Here is a 22020-nt window from a genome sequence, read left to right on the forward strand (position 1 = left end):
CTTCAATTTAGTGAAGGCTGGAGTGAGCTCTAAAAAGTACAGTGTTTTGTTAATGACGACAATGGATCCAGTTCCAAACCAGGGCATGCTTGTACCCACGGCACTGAAGGCAGTTATTTTCTAGCCCACTATTTATAATCCCAATAAACTGTGTAAGGTATATATAAAATTAAGTCCTCTCAAATGTTGTGTTGGAAAATTTGGGGCAAATTTTCACTGTAATATAGAAATGTATTAATATTGAAATGTTTAAATATTATTTTGAAAGGCAAATCTGTAACCTAAAAATGTAACAGTAGCATTTTTAAGTGTAGATTACTGTGATCTGTATTGTTTGTTTTCTTACAAAAGTATTTTCTAATGCATTTTTTCTGCTCAGATGTTTCAGAAGTCCCAGTCTCTGAGTATTTTATTACTTGTGTACATAGCGTGTCATTACCTCGATATAATTTGATTCTTAATATAGTCCTCTGAGTTATAGTTCAGTGTACGTGGCTGAATAATTCTTTTTCCTTATTAGCTAACATCCTTAATATACTTGAGAATGTGCTGTTTCCTACCCTGCTGTCGTGGTTTAAACCCAACCACAAACCTCGTTCACTCACTCCCCCCTTCTTGCCCTCCCCCTGCTCCTGGAGGGACGGAGAGGAGAATCGAAAAGAATGCAACTCCCACGGGTTGAGATAAGAACAGTTTAGTAACTAAGGTATAACACAAATCACTACTGCTACCACCAATAATAATAATGATAAAGGAAATAACAAGAGGAAAGAATACAACACCTCAACGCCAGCCGACCAATAACTCGCCCCACTCCCCCCAGCCGAGCACCGACCGATACCTCGTCCAACCCTGTAGTCCCTCTACCCCTTCCGGGGCCCTCCAAGTTCCATCCTGGGCATGACGTGCTGTGGTATGGAATACCTCTTTGGCTAGTTTGGGTCAGGTGTCCTGTCTCCGCTTCCTCCTGGCCTCCCCTCCTCCCTGGCAGAGCATGAGGCTCAGAAAGTCCTTGGCCAGACCAAACATTCGAGCAGCAACTGAAAACATCGGCGTTATCAGCACTGTTCCAAGGCCAAAAGATCAAAACACAGCACTGTACTAGCTCCTAAGAAGGAGAAGAATGACTGCTGCTGCTCAACCCAGGACACCTGCCTTAAGGAGAGATACCCAGACCTAGCGAAGCCTCTTGCTCTGACTCTTACAAAATCCCTTTGTGGTTGATAAGGTTTAGCCTACTTCTTAAATATTAGACGTTAAACAACTAAAATACTAACAGTGACCAAATATTAATATATAAATATGTTAATGAATATTGATATATATATTAATACATATAAAAAGACTGATAATTTCAGTTAAACTGAGTTCATTTGTATTAATAGAAAGATTTATTTTTAAAGCTGCATATGAAGCATGGTGTGAAATACAGTCTTTAGGAAGGAAAGAATTCAAGATCAGACTTCTCAGAAGAGTTTGAAAGAGTTTCTAAACCAGACTTAGCTTGAAAGTAAGATAGCATAGAGACTGGTAATGAAATCTGGAATCTCTAAAGCTTGGGTTCATCTCCACTTGATCCTCTATGAGTAGGTTTATGAGAAGGCAAAATGTTGATAGGTGCCACCAAATAGTTCACAGTCTGTGAGTATAACTACAGCAGTGTCTTAATTTGGATCAGGAACTTCCTTCTTTTGCTTCTCTGGCACTCCAGAGTAATTTCGGACTACTCTGGTGGTCTCTATCTATCCCTAGATAGTCAGAAGTAAAAACAAAGCAAAAAACCTATTGAAATGTGAATTATGTGAATGTCAGCTTCTCAGATCCAACCATAATAAATTAATTCTTAAGAGGTACTCCAAACACAGCATAGTGTGATAACACATGTCATTTTGCAGTAATTATCCTTAGACTACTAGTGATCCCAATCTCAAGATAACATGAGTAGCAGGAGGTTCAGTTAGCATTATATGTGTCTTTAAAAGCACAATTTTTAATGATTCTGTTAATATTAGGGTAAAGAAGGTAAGATTTTTCTATTTTAAAATATAATAATTTTTAATTTGGGTGAAATGGAAGTTCACGTCTCTCCTTTTAGGACAGATAAGGAACATTATATGTTACTCTCTCAAACCATTTAGTTATAGTTTATAGAGTAGCATCATTGCAGGGTCTTGCAAAGGTATTTCACTGTAATAAGCAGTAAAGGGCAACGCTCAGTGCAAGCCTCAAAGCACACAAAGGTGTGTGACGACCGAAGGAACTCTCAAACTATCATGTTGTGGCAACATTTCTGTGTCATTGTCTGCTATGTTATAAAGGGCCAATTCAATTCAACAGGGGAGTAATACTCGCAGGTCTAGTCAAAGTGTAACTAATACAGACTCTGCTGAAGAGTCACTATGCATTACTAATGAGAGACATGCAGCCAGAAAGTAGTATGCAACGCTTGAAAAGCTCCTGAAGCTGTGTGTAGCTACCAAACTTGATGTCTCCTCTTCTTTTCCTTTTTTGCATTGCATTATTTTAAATAATGCACCCAACTATCTAGCTTTTAAAGGACTTAAACACACTGTAGAAATACCTACTTCTAAGATGCCATCGTAATCAAAGTCATTAGTTTGGATAAATTCCCTCTTACTAAGTTATACTGAAATGAACATTGTGGGAAAACTCAGTTTAATGATACCGTGGAGTCTATTCATGCTTCATTCACTGCTGTCCTCTTTGCAAGGTAAGAACTTTATTCCATTTTCTATATAATGCTAATTTTTACAGGGATTTGTTTTCCTAAATATTTTAATATTACAGCTTCTTCTTTTTGTATCATTGCAAAGCAACTTTTTTGACCCTTTCTGGAGTCATACATGAAAAAGTTTTTTAACACAGGTTAAAATACTGTATATTGCCATTCTCTCTCACTAAAGAAACTGCAGAAACTAAAACACAGCTCTTTTTTCTTTTTGTAAGATACATTTTTATGTCTGAATTTGTTACAAAACAATTATTTAGGAAAAAAAATTTAGACTTTTTTTCATCTTGTTATTATTGTCAGATGAGTAAGCACCTAATGAACTTCAATGGAGTATGATTTTGTTTGAGCAGACTGCACCTGCCATTTGTTTAAACATATTTAGAATGCAAGGGTGAATAATGGCTCTCCTAGTTATAGAAATGATCTTGTTTTCTATACAAATGAATCTTGTAGATAGTTTTCTTGTGGTAATTATAAAGATTTCTAAGGCAATATGAGAAAAAAAGCAGGGGGTTTTATATTGTTTGTTTTAAAAACCCTGAACTCCAGAGCACTTTTTATGATTTTGAGTTGAGTCTTGCAAGTAATATTTGGAAAACGATTATAGGTACCCACCACAGAAGTTTGATTCTGGAAAGCTCTGAGCACCTCTTGTATTTTATCAGTTTCGTTCTGAGCCTCTGAAGAACTATGAAATTTTTGCTTTTTTTCTTGGTAGCATGTACCAGAGCTGAGATGATGGGAACTTGATGGTCAGTATTTGAGAGTCAAACTCTCAGGAAGAAAAGCATGTAGTGCTAAATCCTTTGGAAACAGAAAAAGTTTGTGTGAAGGTGCTCTGGAAAACTTAGGATCATTAAAGAACAAAATTCAATAGAGTTGTTTTAAACTTGACAAACCGTAGAAAAAACATTTAACTTGGTGACTTTTTAATCTACAGGATCTTATTGCAAGCTTTCTCTTTTGAGAAGAAATTCAAGGTAAGTTTTTTTCCTTACTTGTTAAGTCCTACAAACAGAACAAGAATGAAAAAGTGTGACACAGTGCAAATTAGAAAGTAAAATACAGCCTTGAGTTTGACATGTAAAATGTCATGTACATGTACATAAAACACACCTTCAAAATGTTTACAACTCTTTTCAAAGACTTTACATGAAGGGCATGGGTCCTTTGTTTGAAAATTGTTTGAAAAATGTAGGTCCTTATGAAAAGTGATACTTCTATGCTGTTGTGAAAGCTTAGAGGAATAATGGAATGAAACTAGGATGAGATCATGATTTTGTGACTGGAAAAATACATTAAATGAGTATCCTTCAGCAGTTTTAATTACATGATAAAATCCTAGCTGCTATTTGAAGCACAGAAAAGTAAGTGCCATACAGCCTTAAGATAAACATTTTCAATACAAATTTCCATGTAGAAGCTAAAATCCAAACAAAACCCAAACTAGGGAATGTTCCTGATCCCATTGAATTAAATGTGAACTATGCCATCGATTTCAATGGAAGCACCCAGTCAGACATAGCTTCAGATGTTTAATGATGTCTAACACATCTAGTGAACGCATGTCAGATGATATGCCATCTTCGACTGTTGATAAAACTAAGTAGTTTGATGCCCTTGTTTCTAATCTTAATCGGAAATTTGAGGCAATAAAAGCTGGAGAGTTATCTCTTGCTATTGCAAGTACCATCATGGTATATTCAAATACTACTTGAGGGAACTCGCAGCCACTCACACCCAGCGTCAATTAAATATGAAGCTGCTTTACAACTTTGTATCCTGTCATGTAAGCCTATTTTGCCTATTTACGTCTCCCCACAAGGTCCAGGTACTTCCCTATGCAAGCAGATACCAGAGTGCTGCCCAATTCTGTAAAATGAGACCACGCAAAAAAGAAAAAGAAACAAAACCCCCGCCTTTTTGAATGTTATCCCAAGAAAGACTGCTTTGATAAAGTGATGGTAATCAGAGAGAAACACTTCTCTCTGGGGAGCTGCTTATTCAGGTTGCTCCGGGGACCTTTGATTATACAACATCCTTTTTGTTTTCTTCCAGAAATGACTTTAATGCAACTCAACAGACGAGAGATCTCGTAACAGCCGAGGTAGGTTATACCTCCAAAAGCAGGAGGGAGGGAAAACCCTTCCTGCTTTTCTGCTCTGGGCCTTTGCTATGCTTACAAAGGAGCCTTTGTGATGAGAAGGGCAGCGGTAACAGGAGGGCAGTGTTGAGGAGCAGCAGCTATATACCTGCTCACCCCCCTCCTGAGCCCATGCCCTCGTGCCTTCATCCTCTCTCAGCAAAGTGGCTGGTGGGTGACCCACTGATGAGCTGACTGACACACACCACGGGAAATAAACCTGCGATTCCTTTGTCTGTTTTGAGGGTGAACAGAAGGCCCTGGAAAGCTGTTAGTTTAGTGGGAGCCATGATGATGGCACAACCAGTGAGGATTCCCCCCACATGTGGTGCCGTGGTGGTTCCAGCCCAGCTCTGGTGCCTACCACTCTGGTCCACTGCTGCCTCAATGCTGTATCTCAGCAATGTTGTGCTGAAACTTAATAGTAAACAGGGGAATATCATTCCCCTGCTGGTACACATCTCAGGCTACAGAGCCCAAACAGGGTTTGTAACCCTGCTTGGTGAGGACAGATGGGTCGCCCAAAGTGATCGCTTCTCATGGTCCTGTGGGGAGCCCGCAGCTGAACCATGGGTGATTTTCTCCAAGTCCCTTTGAGATCCATGTGCCTCCTGGCCAAGCCAGAAATGCTGCACTAAGGTGAATTGAGCCCCTGAGGAAAACAGGCCCTCAGGACTCACAGCGTCTCAGGAGGGCATTCAGCAGGAAAGCGCTTTCGCAGCAAGGGCACTCTGCCTTCCTGAAATAGCGTAAAGGCCAAAAACTGCTTTCCAGATGAGGACAGCTCTGGGTAACTGTCAGGGTAAATGGACACGGGTCTTGTTGTACAGGAAGGGAAAGGATTCTCTCCGGCTAGCAGCAGGCCATGGAGACCAGGAATAGTTTTGGTGCGGGGGCCATTCAGGTAGTGATTTGATGAAGTCCATTTCCAGTTGATTTTAGATGGATTGTGCTACTTGGATTCGTCCTACATAGTATTTCCATTTGGAAAAGGGAAGTTTTTATGTCATTGTGCAAGGCATTAGGGAAACTTCACCTAACCTGTTCCCTGTGCGGTGCTGTTCACTTTGAGATCCATTAGTTCAAACTCCAGAAGTGGAGAATGACTGGTGGCAGGAGGGAAGAAAGAAATTAACTTACAAGTAAAGACTTAAACAATTTGTTTTGCTTACTCGTGCAGCTGAAGGCTGGCATTTACGTCTGTGGGAGCACAGAGGGTTAACTATTTTCTCATAGAGCATCAGAAATGGGACAAATAACCACAGAGAAGGGAGCTATTTAAGCAAAAGGGCAAACTTTATAAAGCTAAAGGATTTAAACTGGCCATGAAATATATAACTACCCAGCACTTCACCCTGATAAATTTTCCAATCAGCCTAGTGGGGGCAAAAATCCCTGAGTACTTTCAGCCTGGGATGGGATCAGCTCTTGGAAGAGATGATGCAACATGATAAGCCGCGGTAGCAGAGTGCCGGGTCCAATCCAGGGCTTCCTTATAGTCCAATGTTCCTTGGTTCCTAAATGAGACAGGGAGCAAATCAGGCAGATCCACCTCCTCTTTTGTTTGGGGCGAACCAAAATGCAATTCTGAAGGATCTCAAGGAGGGCATGAAATCCATTGCAGCTGAAGTGGCCACAATGTGCAGCACAGAGAAAGATCTAGGAGAGAGGATGAAATGGATGGATATCACATCTTTGAGCCCTCCAGCTACTGGTATTTGACCACAGTGAAAAGGGCAGAAGTGTTCTCTGTCCTGTTACTCGTCCTTCCAAATGTGTATGCAAAACTTCTCAGGTGGAGTCTTCCTGGTTCATTGGTGCTGGAGGGTGTGGAAAGGAGGCCATTGGTGATTCCACAGCACAGCTGTATCCTTCCATGCTTCTCCTCCCCATGGTGCTGGTTGCTGCAGTCACTATCTTTCACACTGGCTCATGCTGCCAATCCCTCCTTCAGCACCCATGACTGTTCAATGTGCTGGCCGAGCCACAGATTATTCTTCTGCATTAGAAGTCCCAACACAGTGTTAGGTTGCAGGGCTTCAAGCTCATATCGGCTCATTTCTAAAGCACAAACATCCTGATTTTTCTTTTATGTTTCTCTGACAGGTTCAAGCTTCCTCTGTTCGGTCACACGTTCATGGGGCCTTGACAAGGAGTCATCCAGGAGGTCAGTGCTGTGCTCCTCACTTGCAAGAGGAGAGATGGTCCTGAAAATGTTGCCTTCCCACCAGCTCTCCTGTGTTACTGTCAGTTGTGGAAGCCCTCCTCATTGTGTCCCCTACAGAACCGTGCCTTGTATTATTTACTTGTTTTATCCATGTTAAATCTGGAGAAGGACTTTTTACAAGGGCATGTAATGACCAGACAAGGGAGAATGGTTTTAAACTGACAGAAGGGAAATTTAGGCCAGATATTGAGAGAAAATTCTTCACTATGGGGGTGGTGAGACACTGGCACAGGTTTCCCAGAGAAGTTGTGAATGCCCCATCCTTGTAAGTGTTCAAAGCCAGGTTGGACGGGGCTTTGAGCAATCTGGTCTAGTGACAGGGGTTTGGAACTGGATGATTTTTAAGGTCCCTTCCAAACCAAACAGTTCTATGATTGTATGAAAATTCCTGTTAAAATAATACTTTTAAAATACTTTCAAAACCAGGAACAGCCAACTAAACCAATACTTAAAAAAAAAAAAAAGTTTAGAGGTGTAGTTCTATTGAAATTTTTGTTTTCTGCCCCCTTTTCTGTCTTTGGCAGAGGATGTAAGCATGCTCTGAGAGGCATGTAACTGGTTATGCAAAGGGACAGGGGTGTACGGGGAACGAGCATGCAGCTGCTCCTGGAGGGTTTTTAGCATTGTACAAACACATAAAGCAGGTCCAAGTTACAGAAGTTGTTTTGCAGAAAAGTACATTGTATCCAACTGAACTTTGGTATCCTTCCTGGAAGATATGTATGTCTGGGTAGGTGCTTTCTGTTGTGTTTTTCCATGTAAATAAATACATGTAATTTTACAACTCACAATTCTAACAACAACAAAGAAGTTTTCCACATTAGTGCTGTTCTATAAACAGCATTTTCTGCTTTGTCAGTATTTTCAGAGTATCTGTGTGTATTTGGAAAGCAGTTCTTAAATGGAAAAAATTCAAAACTAAGCATGCAAAGGAGTTTTCACAGTGAAGGCTGATGTTCTTAGTCATTGGTAACTTCTGTGTGTGCTTAATTATGAAGGTCCCATTTTGTTCCCATTTAATGTCATTAGCAGCTTTACCATGTCATGGAAGGGCCTGTTTATGTAATTTACTTCTTGCTTTTCGTAATGCTTTTTTAATCTGTCAGCAAGATTGTAAGCATTTATATCTAGGGTTTTCATGCTCCCCCAAGAAGGAAAGGAACTATCTGCAAAACCTGATGAAATTTTGCTTTTTGTGGGGAAAGGGGCTACCTTTCTTCCTCACTTTTTCAGGAACTATGATTTAAACACACCTCAGCAAATGATTACTAGATGACAGTGAGGCTTAAGCTTCCCAACAGGCTATAAAACCCCTTAATGAAACTGCTTTTGGAAACAATTACTAATTATAATACCAAACAAGCCATTCCCATGGAATCCAGAGTCTCTGACTCCAGTCACCTCTTATGCAGAAATAACCTTTTTTTTTTAGCATGGAAGGAAGGTTATTTATAATTGTTTTTTACTCTGTAAATTCTATATTCTGGACTGTTCAGAAGCTGACTATACCCTTTGCTGTAATGCTTAGGAGGGAGGAGCTGGACATATGTATAAACTGTGCTGAATTTAGTCAATTAGAATAATCTGTGTCCTGTGTATTTCAAGATCAGCAGGACTGGGATTTGGTTTCTTTACATGGGAACTTGACCTTTTGTTTGCTGGGAGGAGGTTGACCTTTTGCTCCTTTGTTAGTTTACAAGTCTCAAACCAAATGGGAGAGAACCTTGCTTCTCTTTTAACCAAGGAACACAAAGGATAAAATTAAGTAGATGTTAAAAACTGGAGATTGTTGTTGGTTAATTTTCTTAGCTGATATAACTGCTTATGATTTAACAATAAACAGATTTAATGTGGATCTCTCAGCCTGTTTGCAAAATACTGTATCTACTAAAAGGCTGCTATGCTTGTTTACAGGTTCATGTCCCCTGGAGTGCCTTAATGGAGCAGCCTGCACAGAGGCAGGTGACTGCGACTGTCAGTTATTTCAGGCTCAAGGAAGCAGATGCCAAATTGGTGAGTTCTGGGCCCAATGAGTCAAGTTTCAGCTTCAAGTGAGACTTAAGGTGCAGGTTTTTAAAACAACACTGTTAACAGCATATTTGTGATTCCCCTGTGATAGGACTGTCATTCCACTAATATCTAATAGGATTAAAATGATATGCATTAAGGATATATAAAAAGCAACATTAGGAATCCCTACATTTTAGCACATGAGCTGTAACGATGCATAGATACCGTAACAGATTGATCACTGCCTAGTACACCAGTAGCCAGCCGACTTTTTTTGTAGGTAGCTGAATAACCAAAAAGTCAATACATTTTCTAACAAATAGTGATTTATTTCAAATAAAATTACCAGCTATTTCAATGCACTGGTTCCTGGAACCAGTGCGGGGTTCTGGTTTCTGTGTGTAGGGACTAACAAGAATTGTCTTCCAAGATCTGCAGTAGACCTAAATCTCTTGCCTCTACTTCTCATAGAATCATAGAATGGTTAGGGTTTGAAAGGACCTTAAGATCATCTAGTTCCAAACCCCCTGCCATGGGCAGGGACACCTTCCACTAGACCAGGTTGCTCCAAACCCTATCCAACCTGTCCTTGAACACTTCCAGGAATGAGGCATTCGCAGCTTCCCTGGGCAGCCTGTGCCAGTGTCTCACCACTCTCACAGTAAAGAATTTCTTCCTCATATCCAACCTAAATCTCCCCTGTTTAAATTTAAACCTGTTGCCCCTTGTCCTATCACTACAGTCCCTAATGAAGAGTCCCTCCCCAGCATCCCTATAGGCCCCCTTCAGATACTGGAAGGCTGCTATGAGGTCTCCATGCAGCCTTCTCTTCCCCAGGCTGAACAGCCCCAACTTTCTCAGCCTATCTTCATACGGGAGGTGCTCCAGTCCCCTGATCATCCTCGTGGCCCTCCTCTGGACTTGTTCCAACACTTCCATGTCCTTTTTATGTTGAGGACATCAGAACTGCACACAATACTCCAGGTGAGGTCTCACAAGAGCAGAGTAGAGGGGCAGGATCACCTCCTTCGACCTGCTGGTCACGCTCCTTTTGATGCAGCTCAGGATATGGTTGGCTTTCTGGGCTGCGAGCGCACACTGCTGGCTCATGTTCATTTTTCTCATCAACCAACACCCCCAAGTCCTTCTCTGCAGGGCTGCTCTCAATTTCTTCTCTGCCCAACCTGTAGCTGTGCCTGGCATTGCTCTGACGCAGGTGTAGGACCTTGCACTTCGCAATGTTGAACTTCATGAGGTACTGTTGAGATTCACGAGGTGAAGTATGTAATAATTTAAGTGTCTCCACTGAAGAAAATGAAAAACTTACAACGATCTCACATGATTAAAACCGCATCATAAGGATTAAAAAAATAAAAACTGACTAAATTTGAAGAAATTAGGCTATCTTTTGTCCTTGTTATGTATTTCCTTTTAAAGCTTTTATTTCCTTTCTGAGCTCTTATTTTTGTAGATGCCTGTGACACTTGTCGGTTCTTTACTGTGCTGCTTGTAAGCTCAATGTGTTCTCTCCAGTACCCAACACTGGTAAAGACCGAGATGGGATTTGCAAATCGTGGGGACAGTATCATTTTGAAACATTTGATGGCATCTACTACTACGTCCCAGGAAACTGCTCCTATATTTTTGCAAAAGACTGCAGTACTCCAGAACCGCAGTACACTGTTTGGGTAAGTATGTGGGCATATGCTAGAAATAACGCACTGAGTATTCCTGTATTACAGGAATTTCATTGTAAGTAAAATAAATAGAGAGACAATAAGTGGATCAGGCTGTTGCATTGCTTACTTAAATATAAAACTGAGCTGCTAGAAAATGTCTAAGCCTATGTGCAGTAACTGAAACCACTGATGAAATCATAATCAACAGTCAGTATATTAAAAATAGTATTTCTTACTCCCCCTATCCTAAAAAGGATCTCTGATCTCTCTTTTCTGGAAGTGAAAGTCCTAAAGCAGACCTTGGAAACAGCAATAAAATTTAGCTGTCAGGTTATAAGAAAATTTGAATTGCTGAGTAAAGTGCAGGCAGCTATCACCTGCCTGAGAGCTGGGCTCCCAGGCATACTGGGTACCAATTCACAGCCATCGACATGCTTATGGAGAGCTGCCTCCATGGCCCATGGGAAACTCTGTCCCCTCTGTGGATTTGCATTCTAATTTTAGATTACCTCTATGTCATCCAGCAAAGATTAACAGCTCAAAAGCCTTCATCTTCACCTGTGTATAGAAAGCACTCTTTTTAGTAATTTCCTCAAATTGCTGAGTATCAGTCGTTAATGACTTTGGGTCAGGGAGAGTTCATACCTATACCCTCTTTGAAGGAAGATGCCTTATTTATCAGGCTGTTGCTTACTGTGGGGAGAGGATATGAGCTCATTGTATTACATTTTACACACAGTTTGGGATTTGGGGCTGACTGGGCAGGGGAGAGGAGACAAGAGGGATCCTAATTCTGAGCCCTAGTGGTCAAAGTGCCCCCAGGGGCAAGGGCAGACCTAGATGCTGATTTCTGCTCCAAGGACTAGTTTTCCTTTACAAACACATAACCTCCTCTTCCCCCAGATAATATCATCTAGTGAAGATAAATCTGCTGTTTCTATTTACTCAGGTTATAGACAGATGCTGGTACATCTGTCTTCCAAGATTTCATTTTAATTCTTTGGATTCTGTGTGCAGCTGTCTTTTAGGACTTTTCAGAAAATGCTGTACCAAAACCCAAGCTTATATTAAAATTTAGAATCAAAATTTGAATGAATTTTAGCTGCTCTGGAAAGAGAGATACTACCTTCGATTGCTGGAATAAATGTCATGCTTTGATAAAAGCTGAAAATGTTTATTCAGAAAAGTCGTAAGTAAGGTTGAAACAATGCAATCTCTACAGGCTAGGCAATGGAGAGCCAAGAACTTTGTCTGATCCTCACATTATTGTCCTTCTGGCTTTAATAATCCACCTGTCTAGAAGGGGAATACAAGAATTATTTAATTTTCCTTGATTGTGTTTCTGTCTTGGTCCAGGTTTACATAAAAACCATTCATCAGAACAAGTAACTTTTATGATGTCTTTAGTTATTATTATCTTTACACATAAGTATAAACTGTAAGTAAAAAGTGTAAGTGAAAACTCTTATGCTTTCCCTCCTTTGGTTTATTTCACTCTGAGAAACAGTAACTGGTTTTTACTTCCAGGATTAAGTGTCAGTTTAGGAAGATTAATTTGAGTATGTGTTACCACTGTATGTGTCTACCAACAGATCTTTTCTAAAAAGCCTGATAGCTCTAGTTACTTTTGTAGCTTCCTTTACTATGTTGGCAAGATGTTTCCCAGTTAGTAACCTATTTAGCTTCATAGCATTGTCAAATAAACTGGCAATGCAACTTGCATTCTTTTCAGATAACAGTGACACACACTCATAGGAATCATATTCCAGCTATCTAAACTTGTCTACATTTTAATTTACCTAAATGATAGGTACCTAAAACTGCAACTCATTCCTCTGTCTCATCAGTGTGGTCTAAATTCAGCTCACAGACCATAGTCTAGGGCATCCCACAGGTTTGGGTGGCTCAGCTTCACTGACAATAATGAAAGCTGTTGAAGTCTTGCTCAAGCCATTGGAGTAGTAGGTATGTGCTTAAAATCCATTCAGACTACGTGAGTGTAATTAACTGTGTAGTTAAATGTTTAGAGCATATGCACAGAGAGTTGGAGACCTATATTGCTATCATCAGTCAGAGTAAATATGAACCCCCAGTTTTCAAGTCCTGGGAGAACATCCTGGCCAGTGAAAGCTATGTGATGTCTGGGAACAGGGACTTTTCTGCAGGAATTATGGTCTGCCATACAGAAGGCTGGCAGTGCAAAGAAGCCTCCTTTTTGCCAGATTACACAAATGAAGAGTGCTAGTTTATCATGCTGGTTTCAAGGTCTGATTACACATTTTTTTATGCAAGATCTGCTTGGCTGCCATCAAACTGTAGACATGCAGTAGACAAAGAGTAGACATCCAAAATCTCAACAAATCCTGAATGGTTCAGGAAGGTATGCTGTAGTTCAGCTGGTGGCAATATCAGCTGGCATGGAGAATGCTGGTATTACACTGAGGTTTTGTATTGGTTTGTAGTTCCCTCTTATAGATCAGACCTCTAGAAACAGAGCAATAGGATTGTCTCCTCAGTGCAATTAACAAGGCCCTACATTGACAGTTACAAGCTATCTCACTACAATGTCCCTGAAGTTCATCTACATAAAATAACTGGCTATGTCACCCAGTACTTCACCCACTGTCTTGTGATGATTTGTGCTATTAAACTCTTGCTGTATTTCTCAGTAGTTTTGAGTAGCGTGAACTTCTAGTTTTGCATATCTTTGTAATTGTAACTTTTTTATATTCTAAGTATTTATTTGTAAAACTCTTTCAGTAATTAGTGCATAGAAATGAAGAATATCATATATGAATTTATGAAAAATTGCACAAAGACATTATGGAGAACAAACATTTATTCTTATTGTGTGCATATTTTTCCTTTCTAAGGTTCATAACAGTCCTCACTGTTATGGTTCGGTATATACTTGTCAGAGGTCCATCAGCTTGTTTTTTTCAAACCAAGAAGAAATAATTATTTCAGGACATGAAGTAAGAAAAGATGGAATCAGGTAAGTGTTCTAATGGTTGATTTTAATGTGTTCTAATGGTTTGATTTTAAATGGTTGGTCTTAATTGCAAAAAGATAGTGTGGAGTTTGGGAAATTAATGCTTTTTACACCAGCCAGAGAAAATGGCTTGATATATATGTTTATTGATTGCTCATTGTTCTATATTGTGCTGCTCTGACAGAGCTTTTGTGTGAGCAGATGTAATGGTGCAGATGTAATACCTGAATGAGGACAGTGTACACTTCCCACATGAATCTTGTGTTCAAATTTTCAGCTGCAACCTGACAATTACCCATCCCTACTTTGTATAGACAAAGTTGTATCAGGCAATTCCAGCTAATCCTTGTTGCATTCTGATACCATTTTTATCAAGGCAGTTATTATTTGTTCTTGGTAGCAATACTTAATGTAAGACGTAATCTTCTAGACAAGCCTGAATTGGTTGAATCAAAGATCTTAAGCCCCTTTTTGGGCAAAACATCCACAAACCGTATCTGAGGTACATCAAACCCTCACATTTACCTTTTTTTTAACAAGTAAAAAGATGAATGCATGGCTGTCATAAGTATGTTTTACTGGTTAATAAAGTACAGGAAATTTCATAGAGTTGTGGCCATAATCTTCGATATAATGTTGTATCTGTTAGCATCTGGGAGTGATAGCTACTGTGATCCTGTTCATCCCAACAGAAACTACTTTGGAAGATTACGATTAGATCTGTACTGCCATTTTATTGTCCAGTGGTCTTTGGCCAAAGGAGGAAGATGATACACAGTATTTTGGTCAATAGTTCTGTCCTGTAAATTCCTCCATTTGCAGATGAGGGCCAGGAGACCTCCATGGATGGATGAGGAGCTGCTGAGGAAACTTAGAGGGAAAAAAGAGGCTTATAAAAGGTGGAAGCAAGGACAGGCAGCCTGGGAAGAATACACGGATGCTGTCCAGGAAGCTAGGGACCAGGTTAGGAAAGCTAAGGTCCAGTTAGAATTACACTTGGCTAGGGATGTGAACGATAACAGGAAGGGATTCTATAGGTACACTGAAAATAAAAGACAGACTAGGAACAATGTGGGCCCTCTCTGGAAGCTATCGGGAGAACTGCCTATCCTGGATTTGGAGAAGGCTGAGGTTCTTAATGACTTCTTTGCCTCACTCTTCACTGGCAAATGCTCTGACTACACCACCCAAGTCTTGGAAGGCAGACGCAGGGACTGTGAACATTAAGACCTTAGGCCCACTGTAGAAGAGGATCTGGTTCGAGACCATCTTAAGAACCTGAGCGTGCACAATTCCATGGGACCTCATGAAATCCATCCGTGGGTCCTGAAGGAGCTGGCGAATGAAGTTGCTAAGCCACTGTCCATCATATTTGAAAAATCATGGCAGTCAGGTGAAGTAATGGGTTAAAACTTAAACAGGAGAAGTTTAGATTGGATATAAAGAAGAAGTTCTTTCGTGTGAGGGTGGTGAGGCTTGGGTTGCCCAAAGAAGCTGTAAATGCTCCATCCCTGGTGGTGTTCAAGGCCAGGTTGGACAGAGCCTTGGGTAACATGGTTTAGTACGAGGTGTCCCTGCCCATGGCAGGGGACTGGAACTTGATGATATAAAGCTCCTTTGCAATCCTAACTATTCTATGATTCTATTCTATGTTTAACCCAGTGATGAATCTGTGACCAAAAATGCTGCTGGTGGTCATAGTGTCACACACAGCTCCTCACAAAATGCAGCAGGCTCATGAAGTCATGTATTCTTCAATGTGCCCATGCTAGGCTTTGAAAATGAAGATTCATTATTCTTTCAGGCTTCTAATTTGTACAACCAATAGGTGTATGCATAGCAGCATTTATTTTTGATGTTGCATATAGAGAAATAAACAGAAGAAAATATAGAAAAACATGATGAAGAATTGAATGGAAATGACTGTATACACCTGGAAAAGAGGGCTTAGTGAGTTAGAAGGTGATGTTTTATGTGGCATTCTTCTAGCACTAACCTATCTCATCTGAAGCAGGCCGTTTATTTTTTCAGATTAGTGTTGCCTCAGACAATTGGAAATGCTTTCTTTGAGAGACTGGCTGACTATATTCTGGTGAAGACCACCTTTGGTTTTTCTCTTGCTTGGGATGGAAACTCTGGTATTTATATTAAGCTGACAGAAGATCAAAAGGGAAAACCTTGTGGCCTCTGCGGAGATTTTAATGGCAATAAACACGATGACCTGAAACTGCAAAACAGTAAGTCAGTAGCTTGGAAATACACTCTTGTGCAAACAGCTTCCATGCTCACTTTAAATATAATACTGTAAAAAAGTAGAGTCCTGTTTCAATTCTTTCGGTAGAAAATAGGATATCTGCTCTACTCATCCTTATAATTAAAGCTGCTAAGAGAAAAGTTTCAAGAAAGTATTTAAACGTATGCTTAAGTCTCTTCTTTCTCAGCAAAGTACTTGGGGCATATTTATCTTAGCTGATGAAAGTGCCTTCAAATAATAAATAAATTAACAAATGCGTGTGGTTTTCTCTATGTTTTAAGGTGGAGAGAGAGAGAAGAACCAAAATAGTAATATTTGCAAAAAGCACCATCTCCACTCGTTCCTTTGTATGAGCATCATAGAAGTGCCAATTGAAATATGTAAATTTCAAAGCTATTTCCAGGTAGTCTCTTGTATCCATACATGGCATGAAGTATCATAGGCCTCTGACTACCCTGTAGGATAAGGATCTGCCCAATGCTGTGTCTGAGGCAGAGATGACTTGCTAAGCTGGTAAAACGTTCTGTAGTCTATGTAGGGACTACTCCATAGGGATTTTTGTCCTACTTGCAATTAATGTGAAAAAAACCAACAAACTGAAACCAAAACAGAAAAAGAGCAAGCTTGAGAATGTGAGGAATATTTTTCCCAGCCTCTGATAAAAACAAAGACAGGACTGTTTTACTGTTACCATTCATTGCTGAGTGAATCTTGTCCCATGAACCTGCATATTCTTATGTCACAGGAGTTACCACACTGAAACTATTTTCACCCTCCCCTGGTTGGGGGTTTTTTTTCATTTTTAATGGTAGATAGTGAAGCTCTTTGACTTTCTAAGTGAAGGAAGATGCAGTGTACCTATCTTTGTATAGTCTTTAAAAATGTGCCCAATGTATATTTCTCATAATTCTTCTGCCATGGGAGTAGTAAGTTGCCTATTTCATGCATTAACTTCTGCACAGCAGAGTATACTGTGTTTAATAACTAGTTAAAACTGGTGAGCTGTAATACTGGAGAAAAATGGAATTTGGGGAGATAATGAATTCTCATGATCTCTAAAAAATAGTAATTACAATGTCCTTAAATGTATTATCAGTTGTAGAAGACTTCCAGCTCTTAGATATCTTAATTTCCATAGCTACATTTCTTCACCATCATAATTTCTTCTAACATTTTTCTTTATCAGAAATTATGGTATTACTGTAGTGTACAATCAAGAGCTCTATGAATCATTTTAACCTTGAACCATTGTATAACATGAGGCCTTGACTCTGTGCAAATACAAAGTAAGAAGTTCTGATATCTTCACAAGGCTAGGCTGCTAATTCAAATTACTTCTAAGCCAAAAAATTTTTCTAAGTGTTCCCAAATCTTATAAGTTATTTGGGATGATCATGTATCTTCCCCAGCTAAATTACTCCTCCAGTAGTATAAAGGAAACCTTTATATCTATTCTGCATCTTCCAGACTCTGAATGTTCTGTATTTGCAATGGCTCAAGTAAGTAAGTTGCTGCAAGGCATGTAATACTCCATTTCAGAGCACAGTTTAAAACCAAATTCCTTTTCCATTTCCTTCATCTTTAATGGGATTTTTGTATTGCTCTAATATACAGCCTGTATTTGTGTACACAACTGCTTCAAGGACAGTGATTTTATTTTGTGGCTTTTTTTGAGGAGATACAATTTTTTTTAAAGCCATGTAGAAATGTAAATAAAATATTTCCAATATTTTTTTGCAGAAGCAGAGTTATGTCAACAGATTTACCTCTAGATCAAACCCCAGTTTTTTGTGTTTGGGAAGGGTTTTCTGTGCAAAGAACTGTTCTGTCTGAGGGGGAGAAATGCTTTAAGTCTCCCTGGCTGTTAAATAAAATAGACTGGTAGTTAGGGTCTTATCTTTGTTTATTTGTGGAGATCCAAGAACAAATATCCGATTAGTGTGCTTTGGGGCTTTCCACATTGCAGTGTCAAACTTTGTACATCTTGTTCTAGAAGCAGTTAGATTAAATTTTGGATAGTACAGATGTGTGAAAAGAAATACAGCTGATTTAATTTCAGTACCCTGACTCCTAACCATTCACAGATACAGATAATTGTAGCATAGCTACCAATTACTATAAGGGTCTTCAAGATGTAGGCAATTTACTCTTTTTAAAACACTTAACATAGAGAAAATATAATATTTAGTTCCTGCCACAAAAATATGGACTAAATATAATATTAAGTTCCTTCCACAAAATTATGTATGTTTCTTTATTGCCAAACTCCTTGTATGTTCATGTATCTTCCTCAGCCTGTTGCCATGACTTCCAGTCATGCATCTTGTTCATTAATTCTCCCATGCTCATGCTGTGAGAAGCGCTGGGCATGTAGTGGTGTGTTTGTTTAAGGGCTTTTCTGTAGCAAAGGAAATGGAAGGAGATAATAGTGCTGACTGACATTTGTGAAACATGATGAAAGCCTTAAATTGTTTTAAAGAAATTTATTTTTTCTTAAGTATTCAATACATTATGCTTATCCTTATTTGAATATTTGCAATAAAATTGCCACTGACTGCTCTTAAAAAAACCCCAACCAATGCATTGTCATATATTTTTTAATCTTTTCATTTAAATGCAGTAGAAAATGCTTAAACTAAAAAAGAATTTTTTTTCTACACCACCTGTACTCTGAACATATCTGTAAGTGAGGCAATGAACACATTGAAAAACACCAGAAATTTCCAAGTTATCTTTGGAGTTTGTATTGACAGCTTTTTTTCTTTTTTTCCTGGTGCTCTTCCAATATTTTCATGCAGTAGGTGAATATACAGAAGATATTGCTGAATTTGCAAATAGCTGGGCTGTGCAAACTGCAGATGATGTAGCTTGTGTACCTACCGCCTCAGATTTTTCCAGTCCTTGCTCAGCTGATGCAGAATCCACGGAGGTAAATTAATCATTCTTAATCTTCATGGCCTAGTGATGGTACAAGAATCTAGCAATATACATTGTGTTGAAAAAAGCTTTAAATGAATTGAGGCTTTGAAAAAGGGAAGATTCAGATCAGGACTGTTGCTAGGAAATGTCTGAAGATCTTCAGATGTTTAGGTTAGAGGTACAAAGGCTTAGATAAGATGTGCCAAGTGGCACAGCTCTGCTGGCAGAGCTCTTCTTTGCTTCAGTAAACTAGGGTTCAGTTTCCAGTCCTGGCATCTTACACCTTATTATTTTGGAAATTGTGAAATCCTGCAGAAGTAACATGCTCATCTCCTGCATTGACACAAAATGATTTTTTTTGTCATTTCATGCTTTTTCATCCCAGCTGGTTTAGGAGCAGCGTGCAATCAAGACAGCTTAGGCAGAAAGGACAAACCTTTGGAAGACTAATGAAGGAAATATAAATTACGAGACTAAGAGATTCTGAAATTTTAATGGGGATCTAAAGGACCCTCAATTAAGGAAACAAAGCTAAAAAGAATTGTGCTCGTGCAGAAAGTATTTACTAACTGTTGTTTACTGATTCTCCTTAATGAACAGGACATATTCCTCAAGTGCCAAATATTCCTACAGTTTCCTTTTCTCAGCTGTCATGAAAGCATAGATCCGTATTCTTATATTTCTAGCTGCATGAATGATCTTTGCAGGTAAGACTGGAGCTCTTCTGTGTTTATTTTTGACACATGAAATGAATGTTCACACTTTTGTTGGAGGCAAGAACTGAGCAGCACTGAAAGAAGTTAGGAAGAACCAAGCTCAAAATGAAAGAGATGGGGTTTCTCAGTGGGTGATTTAGTGTGGAAACAAAGGGCACAGAATAAGCCTGCCTAGGGATATTTCAATTGCTAAAGGTTGGCATAGACTTAATGAAACACTACACAAATACATGGCAGAGAAACCCATGGAGAAACACTAATGATAAAAGAGGAGCTTCTAATCACAAAACCCCTGAAACTCGTACTTGGAGGCTCTGAATCAAAAATACATGAAGATGATACTAGGAGAAAATATTAATGATATTGGAGGAGCTGGACCATTTGTCCGGCACAGCTGGACTTTTTTACGGGCACTATGGTTCAAATTAGAAGAATTTCTAAAAAATGTTTTACTTATGTATATTCACAGTTGTCAAAAGAATTTCATCGTTCACTGGCTTTGGTGGGAGTTACACCCCCTCAGCTGCTGGCATTATATGAACCCTGGTATTTTTTCGTTAACTCTCCAGACTACTGTTTAGCTTTTGTCATTCAAAGTAAAGAGATGCTCCAGAGTCTAATTGAATAGCTGACTGAGCTCTGTACCACTTCCTTTTTAGTGTTTTTTTTTTTTAAATTAAAAAGTAATTGTCATAAGTAGCAGGATTTTTACCAGATACTATTATGGCTTTCTCAGATTATCATCAATTTAACCAAAAACATACAAAAGAATCACAAGACTAAAAGCTAAAGTTGCTCAGTATAATCCATTACAGCTCATTAGTTCATTATTAATGAATTTTCAGTTTCCTGATTTACCATGAAGTCAAGATGGAAGAATTTGTGTTTGTAGGCAAACCTCCAGTGTGCTTCCTGAAGTTTATGATCTGTACATTGGTTGCACTCAGAGAAGAAATGAGTTGCCTCTGTGTGGTCTCTTTGTAACTCAGGAGTTTATTGTGACTTTTGCAGAAGAATAATGAAAGGCAAATTTAAAAAGAAGTAATTTTCAAATGTGATATTGCATCAGTGTCATGGTGTAAAGGCAGATTTGATTTTTGTGAGCATATTTACAAGTGTGTTGGTGTGAATTGTGTGAATGTTAAAAACCTCGAAGAAAGTTTCTGTGATTCAGAACCTCATTAATTTAGGCTTATTTAATTTATAAAAGAGACCTCTCTTCTTGTGGCTTAGTGTCAGTTTATGAAGTTTTTTTGTGGGGTCATAGTATATACCAAGTGTTCTTTTTATTAAGATCCATTTAATTGGATTAGGTAAGGAAAGCTGGAGAGACTCTGATCTCTGTAACAAAGAGTATAGTGGTGTTTGATTTGATAACAGATGTGCTGAAAGCAGAATACAAACACAATATAATATTGTCTTAAGACCATTAATTTTGGAAACATGATCTTGTGTGTTGAAAGACAAACTCAGCTGATCTGTCCCAGTCATGCTTATAATAGAAATGTCTTGTTATGACTAGTTCATTTTGGCATCAAGTCCTTCACAGTGAGTGACGGGAGCTTTTGGACTTTCACAGTAAAAAAACATTGGTGATATCTCATCTTGTGTGACTTAATCTGAACAAAATTTGTGTTTACCTAACACTGATGAATATCTTTTTACTTGGTCCTGGTAAGAGCATCCTGTACATCTTCTTCTGTATAGGCTAAGGCAGAGATAATGCCTTTGCCCAGGGTTGTGATATAAATCCCTGAATCTGTCTACGGCATTCAGTGGATAATGCTTCTGGTGCTGAGCACTTCAGCATAAGGTTGGAAGTCTGCCAACAGGGCTCTTCTTGCCTATATTCAAGGGCTGACAGGCAATGAGAAGCTTGAACTTGTTAGTTGGACCAGAATATCTTTTATCAGTGCAGGTCAGCGTTTTCACGTCATGCAGGAATGGTGGTTTTTACCAAATGATAAAAACACAACAGTGTGTTCAGTATAGCTTGCTCCTTTCCATAGTATTTTCACTATATGCTATTATGACTGAGTGGTGCCAGCTATGTGTGAAGAATCCTGAGCAGTGTCTGTGGCAGAGATTTGTAGATAGGATCTGAATTCCTTTGTTACTCTCTTGTTTTATCATTTGTTTTATCATTTCAGAGCAGATGATGATGAAACATACTGCAGGGCGGTGACAGAGTACGCTAGAGCATGCTCTCACGCTGGATCCCCAGTGCGGGACTGGAGGGATGACTTTCCTGCCTGTAGTAAGACTCTTTTACAAAGCATACTATGTGACCTTTGAGATACCCCATGTATTCATTTCAAATAATTCTAT

General features: G+C 39.1%; 1 protein-coding gene across 1 annotated transcript in view; it reads left to right on the forward strand.

Annotated features, from left to right (window-relative positions):
* Positions 1–2652: 2652 nt before the first annotated feature.
* Positions 2653–22020, forward strand: part of OTOGL (otogelin like) — a 98310-nt gene continuing 78942 nt past the window's right edge. Inside the window, exons 1-11 of the mRNA XM_065663903.1 lie at positions 2653–2731; positions 3693–3732; positions 4811–4859; positions 7002–7062; positions 9037–9135; positions 10666–10820; positions 13685–13806; positions 15835–16040; positions 18859–18986; positions 19577–19683; positions 21843–21949. Of these exons, the coding sequence (XP_065519975.1) occupies positions 2653–2731; positions 3693–3732; positions 4811–4859; positions 7002–7062; positions 9037–9135; positions 10666–10820; positions 13685–13806; positions 15835–16040; positions 18859–18986; positions 19577–19683; positions 21843–21949 (1153 nt within the window). The remainder of the gene's footprint in view (positions 2732–3692; positions 3733–4810; positions 4860–7001; positions 7063–9036; positions 9136–10665; positions 10821–13684; positions 13807–15834; positions 16041–18858; positions 18987–19576; positions 19684–21842; positions 21950–22020) is intronic.

The sequence above is a fragment of the Lathamus discolor genome, chromosome 1, assembly GCF_037157495.1.
Source record: "Lathamus discolor isolate bLatDis1 chromosome 1, bLatDis1.hap1, whole genome shotgun sequence".
NCBI lineage: Eukaryota > Metazoa > Chordata > Aves > Psittaciformes > Psittacidae > Lathamus > Lathamus discolor.